This window comes from Zalophus californianus, chromosome 4 (genome assembly GCF_009762305.2).
Source record: "Zalophus californianus isolate mZalCal1 chromosome 4, mZalCal1.pri.v2, whole genome shotgun sequence".
In the NCBI taxonomy this organism is placed as follows: domain Eukaryota; kingdom Metazoa; phylum Chordata; class Mammalia; order Carnivora; family Otariidae; genus Zalophus; species Zalophus californianus.
In genome coordinates this window covers 182,259,711-182,277,367 of record NC_045598.1, presented here as the reverse complement: position 1 = coordinate 182,277,367, position 17,657 = coordinate 182,259,711, and the positions used below count along the sequence as shown (strand labels likewise).

At 48.6% G+C, this 17,657-nt stretch overlaps 1 protein-coding gene across 1 annotated transcript in view; it reads right to left on the bottom strand.

Annotated features, from left to right (window-relative positions):
* Window positions 1–17,657, bottom strand: part of TG (thyroglobulin) — a 244,670-nt gene that overhangs the window by 31,418 nt on the left and 195,595 nt on the right. The window contains exons 42-43 of the mRNA XM_027626166.2: window positions 3,002–3,166; window positions 1,829–1,996 (exon numbers count right to left, since the gene is read on the bottom strand). Of these exons, the coding sequence (XP_027481967.2) occupies window positions 1,829–1,996; window positions 3,002–3,166 (333 nt within the window). The remainder of the gene's footprint in view (window positions 1–1,828; window positions 1,997–3,001; window positions 3,167–17,657) is intronic.

Genomic DNA, 17,657 nt, shown 5'->3' with positions numbered 1-17,657 from the left:
GGGTCAGTCTGGTTCAATAATTAAGTTACAGCCCCTTGAAGTCAGGGCTGTATAATATGTGGGCGCTCGGCAGGAAAACACAGTGATGGATCAGATGCAAACGTTCTTTCTCAGCTGGACAGGAGCTAATAGTGACTAAGTTCTACTCTACACCAAGCCCACCAACACACCTACACAAACCACCCCAACAACCCCCCCACGCAAACCACCCCCCAACACACACCCCCCCACACACAAACCACCCCCCAACACACACCCACACACACACAAGCCACCTCCCAACACACAAACACACACACACCACCCCTCAACAAGCGCGCGCACACACACACACACAAACCACCCCAACACACACACACACACACACACACACACACAACACTTCCTCTATGTATCTATACACACACACACACACGCACGCATGTTATATGTAATGTGCATATATGTATAACTTATGCATATAGGTATATGTAGTACTATTAGTAATATTAAGTTCATAATATCCTTTTTCACACTGCTACACCTTCTGAGATAGCCAATGTTAATGCTTGCTGTATAACTTCCCCCACTATAACCCTTTCACAAAGAAATATAAAATTATGCACACTTAAGTATTTATAGACGGATACAGGCTGGTTGTTTTAAAAAATATGGATGCCCCCTTAATTTCACAATTCCTCTGCATTCTTGTTTTTTGTTTCCATTTAACAACATGTCATAGGCATCCCTCAAGCCAGTAGAGATGAATCTGATTCACCCTTTTCACCATCTGCATAATATTTAATAGTTTGTGTGTAGCCTAACTTCGTCCACCATTGATCTGATAGTGCACATTTGGGTTGCTTCCAGCATTTTGCTACAATAATTCATACTATGATAAATACTCATGTGTGTATATATATATATATATATATATATATATATATATTTCATGTCAAAGTGGTGTTTTAATTGCTATAAGACAGATTCCCTTAAGTGAGACATACTACCGGAAGGAACAGGATAATGCAAGGCAATGCAGGATCCCGTGAGGCTGCGTGAATGATTTTTTTTCAATTCCAGCTGTGTGGCCTTATAGTCAACAGAGCCGGGCAGAGCCCCATGCTGAGCACGGGTGTCTGCTCCCTGGGTTTCACGTGTCGTGGCCACCATCCCAGGCCTGATGACTTAAAATATCTTTTAAGAGCAGCCTGACAAGGATGGGGGCAGGCCACAGGAGAGCGTGCTCAGCCTCTTCCAGGGTGAGCCACATCCTAGTGAGGCATGAGGGCATGTGGTCAGAGCAGGAAATGAGTGTTCAAACAGACAGAAGACCTTACAACTTTCTCCCACTTCGCTGTGTCTCCAAGCAGCCACACGAAGTCGTCTTTGCTGGCTGCGGGGTACACCCCCTGCCCAGTTTTCCCAGGGAAGAAAACCCACATGGGGCCAGGACTGGAAGAGGTACCACCTCGGTCACCCCCTCAATGGGGCAAGTGTCCTTCGGGGGGCAGGGGTATCCACCGCCTGGAACCCCGAAGCTCACAGAGCTCCTTGGTCAGCTTCTGCGCACTGCTTCCCACGGTGATTCACTCACAGATGGAGTTTGTAGATGTGGGGGTGAAGGTGTCTGTGTTGCTCACAACCCTGCATGTGTCTCATGTCTGAAACAGCCCCCCCCATTACCGTCTCCCAAGCTCCTTATAGAGCCTTTGCACTTAGTAGCGCTTTAGAGACTATTTTGTAAATGAGCGAATCAGTCAGTGACTCTGGACCACGGTCAGACTTAGACGTCCAGAGCCACCTAGGCACAGCCAACAGGGGACCTCTGAGGCTCCTCTCCGCCTACCTTCACGGCTTTCGCTCTGTTGATGAGCCCGTCATCTTGAGAACTCCCAATCAGCAGATCGACCTTCACCCGCGGAGCCCTCTGAAGTGCTCTGGCTGGAGCCTCTCGGAGGTACTGGCCATCAACCACAGGACCCCAGTAGTGGAAAGGGCCACTCACAGCCAGGAGCTACATTGGGTACAAAGGGAGGCCATTATGTGTACAGATTTTATCCTTCTTTTTAAATGGTTCTAGAAGAATCAGTTGCATTGCTTCACTTAATCAGATTTTAACTGTAATGAACACTGACGCTGGTTATCCATCTGGGGCTGTATTGGACAATGTAGAAAATGACAAGAACAACAGGCAGCAAGGACACCAGGCCAGGAAGTGGAAGGCAAGTCTTACTCTGAGCTGGTCCCCGGAGCTTCCCCACCAAGGTGACAACAGAGCCCCAGGGAGGAGTGGGTAAGCCTGAGCCCATAGGTGTGCAAGTGAGCAGAAGTAGACATTGACTACAGAGTAGGTAGGTGGTGGCCAAAGGCAGGACCTGACAGAGAAATTCATCAGCTCTAGCCACTCTCTCAGGAGCCCACACTTGGGGGAGCTGAGGGTCAGACCTGCTCCAGATCTGTGAGTCCAGGCCCATGGCTGAAGGCATCAAGCCCTTGGCTCAAATGACAAGTTCCTCCTGCTAGTGTCCCCTTCATCAATGCCATGGACAGCCAGTGACTGTGGGCTGTGAGCAGGATCTTTTCAGGTGGAAAAGGGAGCACATAGCTGTCCTAAGAGGATGGGGTGGCCCAAATCCACTGCAGGTATGACCATCATGCTCCATCTGTGTGGCTGTGACCTGCTGGAGTGCCACCACCGTCCTGGCACAATCAAGACCCTTGATGCGGTTCATTTCATTTTATCCTCCTACTCTATAAGGCCCACGTTATATTTTACATTTACATTTTACAGTTAAAATCCAATGTGCAGAGAGACCTGTCCACCTTGAGTAGCCATGCTTGGTCCATTATGTGCTGGGCCCACGCTTGGTGCTAGGGGTCGGGGAATGCGCATTCTAGCTCTGGCCGGTCATCCACCTCCTGTGTGGCCTTAGGTGGGCCAGGTCTCCTTTCTAGTCCTTGTTTTCCATTTGGAAAAGATCAGAGAGTGTCCCTCCCCAACTCACACACAAGTGCCCACCTTGGTCTGGGCGTCATTGAGGATGCTGGCTGGCTTCTGGCGGAGACAGGACACCATTTCTTGGATGGATGAGGTGGGGCAGCTGACCTCCTCTGCCAAAGCGGCTGCCTGCTGCTGAGCCCTCTCCTGGCTGATGACAGCAGCCGGGGAGAATGCGGAGCCACCCTGGAAGAGAACATAGACTCAGGACGAATAGTCTAGATCGTCTTCTCCCCCACCACCCCTGCTCATCAGCCCAGAGACCTCGGGGCCACATCAGGGCTCCGCATCATTCATCCACACTCAGAAGTTCCAGGACCCTTCCTGGAGATGCCCACAGGCATTCGGGAGGTCAGGGCTGATAGATATCATATCAACACCGCACGTGATCTTGAACGAGTGTCTCTCTAGGCCTCCGTTTCCTCACCTGGGAAATGTGGGCCCTGGACAGAGTGATCATTGACTAAGGTTGTCTATTGGGGCCAGGGGCTGATGGTGGTTGAAGAGGGACAAGGACCAGAATTACCCTTGTCCACATCCCCCACCCCAACCTCCCCGGTCTCCATAAATAGCAAGTTTCCTGGCTCAGTTAAGACAGAGCTGGACCTGCAAATAGATGCCCACCTAGAAGGTGATGGAAACACAGTCATTGTGCAAATAAATTTTTCCAGCAGAGTCAATGCAAGTCTCTGTCAAATGCTGGCTTGGCTGGGAGCCTTTCCCCTCTAGGAATGCAGGTGGTGGGAATGCCAGGAGGTCCATCCACAGGCCTAGACTGTTGGTGGCATTGGTCTTCTGCCCAGGGTGGAAGAGGTGGGCTCAGTGCCTTGGCTAGGGTGTAACCCCAGGGCCTTCCGTCTGTGGCCCACCCCCAGTTCAGAGGCTGCTGCTCGTACCATGGCATCAGGGACAATGGTTGTGGGGGGGTGCAGTGGGCCTACCTGCACCAGAACTATTACCGGTACCACTGAAACTGGTAATACACAGCAAGGGCCATCGATCAATGACTTTGATGGTCTCTTTTTTTTTTAAGATTTATTTATTTATTTCAGAGAGAGAGAGAGAGAGAGAGAGAATGAGCGCTAGGGAGAGGCAGAGGGAGAGAGAGAGAAAGAGAAGCAGAATCCCTGCTGAGCAGGAAGTCCGATGCCAGGCTCGATCCCAGGACCCCGAGATCATGACCTGAGCCAAAGCCAGACGCTTAATGGACTGAGCCACCCAAGCTCCCCGAGAGCTGGTTGGTTCAATGCCAACATAGATATGCAGCAACTCCAGGAGGGAAATGGATCGGCAAAGGCGCATCACAAGACCAATAGCATAACTTCGATTGTTAACTCAAGAGCTTCCCCCACTTTATCTCATTTATCCTTACCAAGGCTGTGTAAGTTAGCTATTGTCATTGTCCCCATTTTCACTAATAATGAAAATAAATAGAGAAATTCAGTAACCTGACCAAAGCCACAAATGCTCTCAGAGTCTGAGCCCACCTATGGATGCAGGCAGCTGGGCTCCAGAATTTGTTGTGTTCCAGGCTCCTGGGCGGAGCAATGGGTGAGCTCTCTGAGCAAGCTCTTTACTAAGGGTCCTGCCCCCCCTCCAACCACCTGCCAGGTACTCACCCTTGAAGGAATTTTGTGTCTCCTGCAATCTCTGCAACAGTAATAGGAGGCAGGTATAACCACCATCCCCATTTTGCAGATAAGCAAATGGAGTCTCCAAGAGGAAAGGGAAATTCTCATTTATCAAGTATCTAATAGGTACCAGGACCTGGGAGCTTGGCAACAACAAAAACTAATAATGATGGTTAATATTTACCGAGTAATTTCTAAGTTTCGGGTACAGCTGTAAGCACTTTGTACATATTAACTCATTAAACCGTCTCCACAACTCTGAGGTAAATGTTATTTACCCCTTTCTCTTAGATAAGGGGAAATTAAGGCACAGAAAGGTCTAGAACCTTGGCCAACATCTCACAGCAGAACCAGGTGACTGGCAGAACCAGGATCCCAGTCCAAACAGCCCACCTTGGCCATGCTCTCAACCCCACATTGTGCCACATGTGTTTTTATATCCCGAACAAGATGCTGTGCTCTTGAGCTGAACTGTACCCTCTTACTCCAATGTAAAGGGAGCATTGATCTGTCTGACTCTAGAGAATATGTTTCCTTCTAGACCCTACCCTGAGCTAAAACACCAGAAACCGGTCACAATACCAGAAATGCAGCAATGGGTGTATCAAAGGGTGCTGCTCTCACTGGGTCTTTGAGAGGATCGTTGAAGAATAGCAGAGGAAAGCATTCTGGAAACTGTAAAGGGAGGTGCGCATGTCCACCTGTTCCCTGAGTCATCAGTGCTATTACCCATTGTGTAAAACAGACAATAGACAGATGCCCAGAGGGGAGGACACCCATCCTCTTGAGAGTCCAGCTGGACATATTTCCTGAAGTCAGGGAGCGCATTCCAGCAAAGCTTCCAGAAAGTTCCAGTGGTCGTTATGCCTCAGAGTCAGGACTGAGGGCCATGGGCAAAGCACAGGCATTGCAATGAGGATAGGCCATCCTGCAGGTAGGGCTGAGAGCTGAGGGCAGCACTGGGTGGGGTGGGGAGAGGGCAGGGTCCGGGGCTGGTTCTGGCCACAAGTAGGGCTGAGAGTCCGAATCTTGGCAGCTAAATGCAGTCCGGTGCCCTCAATATAGCCTCTGATCTGGCTTCCGACTCCACTTGGTGACTTCACAAATTACCCAGCCCCTTTCCCTCCTGAGTCACATGGACACAGTGATACCAGCTCCCCACGCTTCCCCTGAGGGTGAGATGCCTAAGAATCAAAAGAGAGAACCTCAGTGGAGTGTTCCTCGTGTGTCCTCAGCATTTTACAGATTATTGCTTTATGCCTCACGACCATCACATGAGGCAGATGATATTGTCATCCCATTTTATAGATAAGGGGCTCATGGCACAGAGAGGCAAATGACTTGCTCAGGATCACAGGATTGGGTGGAGGCCAAACCGCAGTCTGAATGTGGGCAGCCAGGCTCACAGGCCAAGCCCTTAGCCACCCGGTCAGCCTTCTGTATGCGCTGGGCAGGATCTCGATGAAAGGTGGTGGCACTGTTACCATCTTATCTTGACTTAGTTGTCAGGACCAAGGAGGAAACTTGTGGCCAGAGTCAGAGGTTAGGCCAGTTGCAACCCAAGCCCAGAGAGAGCAGAGCATGTATGGTGTGGATCGTGACAACAGCAGTGTTATCCTGGGGCCTGGGAGCCCTTTCTGACAGCTCTGAGCCACTCAGAATGAGGTTGGCTGCTGGGTCCCCAGACCCAACACAGGGAGCAGTCATCTACATTGGCTTTCTGTCCTCAACTCATTTAGGTAAGCTCAGAGTCTCCTGTTGGCTACAAAACACACAAGGCAAGGTTCCTGCACCCTTGAGCTCCAGCCAGTGGCTTCCTCTGAGCTTCAGCAACTGTAAAACACAGATCCTAACGCCTGAGCGCATGGTGAGAAGGAGCAGCCGTGAGTAAAATACCCAGCCAGCCCAGAGCCAGGAATTCAACCATAGTGACAACACGCAGGGGCAAGGTGATTCCGCCTGTGGGTTTCTTTCCAACAATGAGGGGTCCGGCTTTCCTGAGAACCACTGGATCTGCTTTGTCTTAAGAGAACACATGCCCGTGCGCATGCATGCGCACACACAGACACACACACACAGACACACACACACACACACACACGCTCAAATTATTCAAGGTCAAAGCCCCATGTTCTAGATTGCAAATTGAGCTGGCAAACTGCAGGCCCTGAGGTGGGGCTGCTGAGCCCCCCCTTGGCTGCAGGTAGGCCGTGGGGGATGCCGACGTTGGGAAGGGGCCCTCTAATGTTTTCAGCACTGTGCGCAGCTATAAAAAGCCAGAACTCCTGATATGTGAGGAAGTGGTTAAAGGCGTGGGTTACAGCGATACTGCACGACGTCTTAGAGAACTTTCCTCTCTCTCAAGTATATTGTTTTAATCGATCTTGCTGAAGGAAACATCTTTCTTCATGGAAAATCGGTGGTTAAAGAGTCAACGGCCGGCTCAGCCCTGACTTTAAAGCACTTGGATGGAGAGCAAAGGACGGGGCTGGAGTAGGGTGTGCTATGCAGAGCTGCACAGAGTGCAGGGGTCTGGGGACAGAACGAGGTCTGAGGCCCGGGCCTGTCTCGAGTCCATAGACCAGGCTGTCAGCCCTGTCTGAAGCCGGCAGAAGGACCAGCTTCACACTCCAGCCCTGTTCCTCGCTGATGAAGGGACTCAGGGCGAGTGACTCACATCTGGGAGCTTTGGCTACTCCTCTGTGAATGGAAATGACACACCATACTGTAAGGGTCATCATAAGGACATGTGCAAGATGGTGGGGGTCCAGGTGCACAGGGGATGTTGTATTCCTATTGCAGGTAGCATCGTGGGGGCTAATGGGACCCCTGCAGTGGGTGGGGGCGGCAGGGTCTTCAGCCTACCTGGTCACACAGCAGTCTCGTGGTTGGCCCTGGGCTTGTACTTATCTAAATCTGACTTAGCTATTAAAGGGCAAAGAGTTTCCGCTTGTTGTATGTGTTTTTCTAACTTCAGAAATAATGCAAGGCAAAACTACAATTGCTGACCACTCTTTTTTCTCCCTGGAGCCTCTGAACATCGTAAGGGGTCTTGACCTCTGTCAGTCACTATAGTCACCCCAGAACCAGGACCTGCCCCCGTCCAAGCACGCATATGGACACAAACAGTCACAGACAAGAAAGATACACTCACAATATAGTCGCACACAGAGACACACATTCAGAAACACACGGTCGCAGGCAGAAACACACATGGGCATGCTTAGATACACACAGGCATACGATAATGCACACATACACACCAGAAGTTCCTGAAATGGACAGCTACTCCTGGAGACGGGAGGAGGGATGGCAGATGGGTTCAGGGGACTTATTACCCACATGAGCTAGAAAGGAAAAGAACCGGGTCCCAAGTATCCCAGCATCCCCAGAACAGGGTCTGGGACTCAGAAAATTAGGTGAGTGAGTCAGTGACCGTGTGAGTAAGGGCAAGGATGGATGGATGGATGGATGGATGGATGGATGGATGGATGGACGGACAGATGGTTGGATGGACAAATGGATGGATGGATGGATGGATGGATGGATGGATGGATGGACGGATGGTTGGATGGCCAAATGGATGAATGGATGGATGGATGGATGGTTAGATGGATGGACAAATTGATGGATAAATGGATGGATGGATGGATGGATGGATGGATGGATGGATGGATGGATGGTTGGATGGACAAATTGACGGACAAATGGATGGATGGATGGATGGATAGATGGATGGATGGATGGATGGATGGTTGGATGGATGGATGGATGGATGGATGGATGGATGGATGGTTGGATGGGTGGATGGATGGATGAACAGATAGATGGATGAGCCTATTTACTCTCCTGAGTGAAAAGGGGCATTTGCATGGGGGTTAGTGAGAAATAAGGTTGAGAAGACTTTGAATCCAGCCTAAGCAAGAGATGAAATTCAGAGGGTGGTAAAGCATAACATACAGAATAGCGATAGGGGGTCAGGAAAGGCTTTTGACTAGGGTGTTGCAGAGAGTATTTTAGGAATGTCATTGATCATTTGTCCTTGCATCCTTGGCAATGAAAACACTGTATAGCACTCATTAGGTTCTCAGTAAACGACTGAGCCCAGAAGCCTCCTGAAGATGCACTTCTGATGGCAGAGGTTGGGATGGTTACTCCTTTACCTCAGAGCATAGCACAGAGCGTGTTCCCAGAGGACTTCACTAAACATGGAGCCAGCAGAATGGGACTGGAATGAATGGCTGGATGGTCAGCTGTCAGGTTGAGTGGGATGAGTGGGAGAGAGCAGTGCTGAAGTGAGAACCCAGCAGAGGCATGCAGGGTCTGAGGAGAAAGGATGAGGCGTGAACCAGGTGTCACATCCACTGCTCTGCACCAGCTCCTCTCCTGGGAAGGGGCCTGACCTGGAGGCTGCCACCAGAATATCGTTGACAGTTTAACTGGGGGATATTACTGAGCTGCCCACACAGCTCAGAGAGAACTCCGGAAGCTAAGGCAGAGACAGATTTTTTTTTTTTTTAAAGCCGTCACACATCCACAGTAATGTTAGTATTGTCTTGAATGTTTTCTACACTGAAATCATCTTCCTGATCCCCAAAAGCACGAGTTTAACTCTAATTTGTAGCATTTCAGTTTTGGCAAAACTTTAGTCACAGGGATGATAATTAACACAACTTTTATCTTGAAACCCTTGTCTCTGGGCCCAAGAGCACATTTCTCCCTTCTCTCCCTCCTCCTTAGGAATCAGCAGGTCTTGGCTTTACTGGGTGAAAGCAGAGAGAATTTGAACAAGAAACACAAGGGTATAACTTAGCCCTTGCTCATGCCCTTCCAGTATTGTCTGCTCCATATCATCGTGTTGCTCTTGCCTTAATGGGCCTTGAAACCAGGTCCTGGTACGAACCCCAGCCTAGAAGAGCATGTGAAAGGAGGCTCAGTGAATGTCCTTCTTCTTTTGTGAAGAAGTGCGCGTGGGTACAAAATTCCTCACCTGTTTAGGCCTCAGCCTCCCACCCCCCAGCTGTAAATGCCTGCCTCATAGACCTACTGCAAGGCATTCATGAAATGCACTATGTAGTCAACCGGGGCGGGGAAAACCCTCTACTGACTTCCGTTGCCCTTTGTTCTGTTAGTACGATCAGTCATCAGAAGATGACTGCACGCCAGCACCTTCCTGGCTAATTCTATGCTGCCACTCTTTTTAAACCTTCAAAATCAACTTTCAGTGTCGAAAAGTGGGGTAGTCCTTCATAAATCATGGCTGATGGCAGAAGTCAAAACCAAAGCCTGGTTTCTCGGTGGTTCAGGGAGATGAACAGGGGGGCAACACTTCACATCTGAATGCTCCCTCACTGTTGTGGGGTACCTGCTGAGCCCTGCTGGGCCTGTCAACCTCCCCCTGCTTCCATCTTTCCATCTCTATGTTATATAAGCTTTTCAAGGGAGGTGGATGAGAATTAAACATTGATAAAGTACCTTTTAAGAGCCAGACCATTCGTGCGCATTTTCTCATGCAATCCTCACAATAACCCTGTAAGTATTTTCATCCCCACATTACAGATGGGAAGACCGAGACCCAGAGTGGCTAGGTGATTTGTGCAAGGTCTTGGGACTGAATGCTGTAGAACTGGGATTACAAAGCTTGCTGTCTCTCCCTTCACTGCACTGCCTACCACGAAAAACAGTGACAACTAAACACATCACAGACCCTTATTTTCCACCCCACTCATGAGAGGCTGGCAGCTGTCAACTCAGAAATAAGATCTTTGCGGGGATGGCCAGGACAGTGAAAGTGGGGACAGTCTGCTTCTCCCATGACAGGAGTGAGGTGCTTTGACTGGAATTTATAACTGGACCACATTCTGCATTATGTAGAGTTCTTGCTTACATTGTCTTTTTTTTTTTAAGATTTTATTTATTTATTTAAGAAGAGCGAGCAAGAGAGTGAGAGCGAGAGTGAGCTCGTGAGAGAGAGAGAGGGAGAGAAAGAGAGAGCACAAGCAGGGAGAGGGGCAGAGGGAGAAGCAGACTCCCTGCTGAGCAGGGAGCCCAATTTGGGGCTCAATCCTGGGACTCCAGGCTCATGACCTGAGCTGAAGGCAGACACTTAACCTACTGAGCCACCCAAGCACCCCTCGCTTACATTGTCTTGAATACCCACAGCCATCCTATGAATTAGAAAGAACCAATATTATTTAAAAAGAAACTGTAAGATTCATTTAATCATTCTTTTGTATATTCCCCACTTTATTGCAAAAAGGACTGGGGGTATACTCAGGAACGAGTGTCAAAGAACTTTAGTAACCTGCTTACCAGGTGAGAGAGGTGAAGAACCCAACTTTTTGACCGCACGATGCTGTGGCTTTCCCATGACGCCGTGCTGCCTGAGTAGATGGCTGAGGTCATGAGAAATTCTTGGGCATCCTTTGCCCCTCACCCATTGCTTATGGCCCCACCAGGTTCTTGGGGTAGTCCAACTTTATCAGAGTCCCCTTTATCAGAGTCCCGTATTAAGGCAAGGGAGGGATGGATGAGTTTTATTGGCTTTTTGTACTTTTCAGAGTATTCTGTTTTCCCAATGAATTTAGATTGAATTTGTAACTAGAAAAAAAATTACATTACATTTAAAAGATCAGTTCGATACTAAAATGTAACTGATTCTTGTGAAGAAGAAAGCACTCGTTATCACTTATCATGTAAGCTGATCATTGGGCAAGTGGAGTGGCCAAGGCAATGAGGCATGGGACAGAAGGAGCACCCCTGAGGGAGAAGGGAGGTGGTCCTGACTATGAGGGGCGGTCCCAACGACCAGCCTGGCTATCATCACGGTCTTGCCAAAATGCCAATCCTCCTTTCGCCCTGGAAAAAGGCTGGCATGTCTTGTCCTACATCCATTGGTGTTACCCTAGTTTATTTAAAGGTTAAACAGAATATCTTTTGGAATTTGTGGAGCAAAAATAGTGGCACAAAAATCCATGATAGAGGGCGCCTGGGTGGCTCAGTTGGTTAAGCGGCTGCCTTCGGCTCAGGTCATGATCCCAGGGTCCTGGGATCGAGTCCCGCATCGGGCTTCCTGCTCAGCGGAGAGCCTGCTTCTCCCTCTCCCTCTGCCTGCCTCTCTGCCTACTTGTGCTCACTCTATCTCTGTCCAGTAAATAAATAAAATCTTTAAAAAAAATCCATGATAGAAAATCTAGGTGAGCAAAACAAAGAAAATCAAAATTACACATAACACTCCCAACAAAGGAACACTGCTGTCAAATACTATTAGCGTATGTGTTTGCATATAGATGTGCGTGCACCTATTTATATTTATATATTTATATGTAGGAAATAAGTGAGATCATATTGGTTCTAAACCTGTCTTTTTTAGCTGACAGCCAACTGTGAATATTGTTCTGTGTTGTTGCCTATTCAGTTACCAGACTGTTTCTAAAGCCATTGTGCAGTAGGGTACTTAGGCTGCTAGGAAGAGTCATAGAGAGGGTAGGAGCACCTGCAGGCCGTGGAATGTGACAGACTCGGATGCAAATCCCAGCTCTGCTTTGTCGATGTTTGGAGACTCCTTCTTCAACTGTCAGAAGAATGACAGTGGTACTGAGAGTTTCCCCATAGGATTGTTGTAGGGGAAGAAATGAGATGATTTTCATATAATGGTAAGTATGCAATGAAGGATAACTACTATTGCTTCCAGTTTTACGATGTTCTAGACATCCCTGCAATGTACATCCACCTTTATGGTGAAATCTATTCGCATATCTATGATGATTTCCTGATATAAAGGCAATCCTAGGTCAGAAAGTATCTATTTTTTTTTCTGACAGATGATAATGTGTTGCATGAGCTGTTTGCATAACATTTTAGTGGTTTCTCATTAAAGAGACACCATGAGCAAATACGAAAGGAAAATATTTTTGTATCATATATGCATGATGAACATTTTATAGGTTTTAAAGCTATGTCTCTTGGCATCTAGAGCTAACTTGGGGAAATGGTTTTATTGAGATGTAACTCACGTATCCTATAGTTCACTCATTTAAAGCATACAGTTCAGTGGTTTTTAGTTCTGTTCAGAGCCATGCAACCATCACCATGATCCAATTTTAGAACATTGTCAGCGTTCCACAAAGAACCCATGAACGCATTAGCAGTCATTTCCCAGTCCCACCGCCACGCCCAGCCCCAGGCAACCACTAATCTACTTTCTGTCTCTGCAGATTTGCCTGTTCTGAACATTTCATATAAATGGAATCATGCGATATGTGGATCCTTCCACTGCATCCATGTAACTGTACTCTGTTCCATTTTATTGCTGAGTCATATTCGATTGTCTAGATACACCATAGTTAGCTTCTCTACTCATCAGCTGGTGGACATTTCCACTTTCTGGTGCTTGTAAATAATGCTGCTATTCAGTTGGGTGTGCGTGTGCTTTCCACTCGCTCAGTTGTGGACGTAAGAGTAGGGTTGCACGGCTCGGTGCTCACTCTACGTTTAACCTCCTGAGAGTCTGCCAAAACGTTTCCTTGAGCAGCTGCACCATTTTGTATTCCCACAAGCAATGTATGAATGTTCCGATTTCTCCACATGCTCACCGATTCTTGTCGTCTCTTTAAAAAATTATTAGTAGTGTAGCAACCCTAGTGGGTATAAAGTGGTATCTCGTGGTGATGTTGATTTTTGCTTCCCTAGCGTCTAATGATGTTGGGCATCTTTCCATGTGCTTATGGGCCATTTGCAGATCTTCTCTGGAGAAATACCTATTCAGATCCTTTGCCCATTTTTAAATGGGGTTATTTGTCTTTCTGGTCTTGAGTTAGAAGCGTTCTTCATATATTCCAGATACAAGTCCCTTATCAAATATGTGATTTGCAAACATTTTCCCCCATTCTGTCTCTTTCACTTTCCTGATGGTAGCTTTTGCAGCTCAACATTTCTAACACCGAGGAAGTCCTGCATATCTGGTTTTCTCTGCTGCTGGTGATTTTGGAGTCCTAGCTAAGAAACCATCACTTAACCCCTGCACTCTATATGGAAATATTTTTAAAACCTTTTTCTTTTTTTTTTCACAATGGGCTGCCAAAGTGCCCTCCAGGGAGGCTGTGCCTTGGTGTATTTTGTTTGCAAACTTAAATTACCCACCGGCTGTGTCTGCACATGGAGGAGAGTGAAGAAAGGTAGCAGCCCGTAGTGGGAGCCCTCTGTGTTCCCTGCCCTTTACAAACTGTTCTCAGTGTGTGCTTACTAAACCTCTGACTGAAGGAGTGAGGACTGTGACCCTTTTATGAAAGAAAGCCAGAGGCTCAGAGAGGATAAATGACCTGCCCCCAGTCACCCACTGCTTGGAAGCTGGGTTCAGGCTGTTTGTCCCTAATTCCACAGCTCCGCCCAGCCTCCATGTGCCAAAGGGAACAGGGATGGAGGCAAATTTCTGTACTCTTCCTTCCTTCTCCAGACACCTTGGCAAGCCCCGCTCTCCACGTGGCTCAGCCACATGACTGTCCCCTTTACCTATGGAGGCACGGTGCGGAGGCCTTGCCCAGGCATTTGTCGGGGGAGCCCTCCCATGAGGGGGACCTCCCAGGCACTTCAGCTTGGGGAGGGGAGAGGAGCCAGGCCTTGACTCTGCCCTTTAGAATGGAGCTTGCTCTCCTGTCATGGTTTTCCTCCAGGTTCCTGCAGACTTGACAAAATGCCTTTTTTCATCTGTCACAAATATTACATCTAATTGTCTCTGTCACCTTCTGGCTGTCAGAAACCATTTAAATGCTTGCCACCGAAAAAGGACTGATTTCGCCAGCAAAGCGATCACCCATTAGAAGTCACACTGAGTGATGGCTGACACAAGGACGGGCCTCTTTTTTCAAAGGATTTTTACAAAATGTAGGGATTCTTTCCCTCCATTCTCAGTCAGTGATTCATACACATGCATCGGGTATAGGTTGCCTTTTAAAGGTAATTTAATAATTAGAGCTTGCAAAAGTGCCCGGATGTTTCTTTCCAGTCACTTAGGCCTGTAGCTTTGTTTCAGGGACCGGCTGGCCCAGAAAAAGGACCAGTGCACCTGTAGAGAGGAGAAGGAATGCACTGGCCCTTGAGGATTATAGCCTGGGGTTGAACTGTGGCTTTGCTGCCTTCCTTTTCTTTGGCTTTGAACAAATTACGTCTTTACGCCTCTATCCCACAGCTCTAGAGCACCTGCCTCACAGATTTGTTGTGAGGGATGCAAGAAATGTGTCGTGTGAGGAGCTCTGCACACTGCCTGGCTTCTACAGCTTCTGTCAGTCTTGGTTCTGCTTGTATGACCAGCAGGACACCTGCACGCCGGCACGTCATCGGCTAGTCCCACCTTGTCCCTCTCTTAAACCTTTGCAAACAAACCCCAGTGTAGAAAAGCGGTAAGAACGTGAATTTAGAAATCAGAAAGACGTGTTCAAATCTCTGCTCTGTTGCTTGGCGTCTTTGTTATTTTGGGGAAACCAAGTAACGTCACCAAATCCATTTTGCAAAGGTGGGATTTTATCCACACCTCTGAGGTTTGTTGTGCAGATTGGTGAAGCTGACACATGCAAGGCATGCAAGGGCAGCCCTCGCCCAGCGCTGTGTCCTTGTACCTCATTTCAAGGTGGAAAGATAGAGGTGGAGTGGGGTCCACACGCAGGTGCCTTCCACCCCTGCCCCCGGAGAAAGCCAGTCCAGAATGGAAGCCTTGTCGCCTCAATTTTACTCCACAGGAGGGACCAAGCCGCTTGTGTTCCCTGCAAATTTTGACTCCTGCAGTCAGCCATGGTGTATGAAGAACTACCCCAAGAGACAGGAGGGTCTGGAGTATCGCTGAAGCTAGTGAAGACTTCTAGAAGTGAGAAAGCCATGTCCAATTACCATTTTCCTCCCAGTCATCTCTGCACTGCCTCCCGCTCTCCATTTCTCCCCACCTTTACGTTCCTCCTCCATCCTTCCTTCAGCAAATGCCACCGGCCATCTCCCAGCCAGGAGAAAGGGCTCGCCACGCCCGCCCTAGAGAAGCATGGTGTGTGCACACGGTCTGAGGTTCTGGTGGGTATGCGTGTCCTCGAGAGTGCAGGAGGAGAACTGGCCGACTCTTGTGCCTGAGGGGGGTCAGGGTGGCCCCTCAGAGGGCAGCGCACAAGGGCTGGGATCTGGGCTGCCTGGGTGGGGTCAGAGCACAGTCCTGGTGCCTGAGCCTCACACACCAACCCTCCCCAGCTAGGCCTGGTGTGTTCACACGGGCTCAGCCTTAGCAACTGTGGTGGCTCCTTCCTTAGCTTATACTAGCCCCAGCAGGGCATGAGGTGTGAGCCCAGCCCCCCACCCTGTACAGAGGACAGCCCTCACAGCCCCTGGCCTGTAATTCGAGGAGACTGTCTCCCCAAACTTTCCAGACACTCCCAGGGGATGCTTACAAAAGGTGCCAGTGACTCTCTATGAACTAAGTAGGTATGCATCATTTTCGACACCATCACTTTAAATGTGTCAGGTGGAAACAGATATAAATTATTATAGTCGTAGAAAAAATGGACAGAGCATGGGCACTGGGATTGGAGAAATCTCATTGGATCTTGAGCTGACAACTTGGCAAGTGGCTTTACTCTCTGGGTCTCAGTTTCCCCATCTATAAAATGGGTCTATTATGTCTCAAGGTGGGGTATCAAGAGCATGGGCTATGGGCCCCATCAGTCCAGGTTCAAATCCAGTAATCTTTCCCACCCCCTGTGTGTCCTTAGAAAAGTGACTTAAGTTTCCTGTGCCTCAGTGTCCTCGATGAAGGATGAGGGTAAGAAGAATATTCACCTTGTTCATTTGTTGAGGTGAATTCAGGAGACAACAGGGAAAGTGCGTGTATGCGTTAGGTTTTTAATAAGTAGAAGCAATCATTAAAAGCATAATCAGTATTTCAAAGAGTTCTTCTCCAAATGAAATCAACTAAAGCACCAGGCAGAGCTCAGTTGTTACTATTTATAATATTACCGCTACTCAAACTAGAACAAGAAATAGTGAAATATGCTCCAGTCGAAAGAAGGCTTGCGGGGTTGAGTTTTGTTCTGGCCAAGGATATTTTAAGCCACTGAGCCTGGCTGTCCCTCCCCGTCCCCCTTGGCTGCTGCCCGCCGCTGGTGTGATTAGTTCTGGCTCAGCGGGCGACAGAGTAGACACTGGCTGGCAATCTCACACATGTCCAGCCACTTCTGAATGCCTGACACCATTTCAAGATCACATCACAGCCGGTTCTGAGCTTGCTCTCCTTACGGGACCAGCGGCAGGACCTCGTCATGAGTACAAAAGCACATGTCCCAGAAGCTAGGGCATCACAGAATGAAAGCTCAGGTGGGGACACCAGCGAAAGCCATCATCGTTCTGTCACAGATCTTAACCCCGTTTTGTGCTATTCAAGCACGTTCAGAGGTGGCTGGGCCACTATCTTTGTTGTTATGTTTTAGGAGATAAAAAAGCCAGAGCAGAGCGCTCAGGAGACCTGACTCGGTTCACATTGGGAAGCTGATCACAGAGGCTTTATCACAATGTATCCAGTCAGCTGTCCCCCGGCTGTCCCCAGGCTGTCCCCGGGACGCAGGTTGCTCTGCTGTGGTCAGCTAGGCTAGTATCAGGACAATTCCATGTCCATCTTGGAGCACCTTGATATGGTAGCTGCTGCAGATGATCAGAAAGCAATGAAGGCCTTGAGGAAGTTTGTAATCTATAGGGTTTTTATTTTTGTCTTAAACCTGCTCCGTCCTTCCCTCCCATTCTCCCTCCCTTCTTCCCTTCCTTCCTTCCAGTAATATGTGACGCTCACTAGGGCTGTGAGAAGTGCTAGTGCTGGGTGTCAGTCACTGACAAAAAGCTGGGCTCCCAGACCTCATGGAGCTTACACCTTTTGGAAGTCAGACCAGCAGAGAGATGGGAAAATGGAGGTGTTAGTGAGAGACCCTTGAACAAATTCTGTTCCTGGAGCCTGATGTCACCCAGCGCCACCATGCACTGACTCTTTCTCATGGGAAGACTCATTCTGGCCTTTGTTCTTAGGC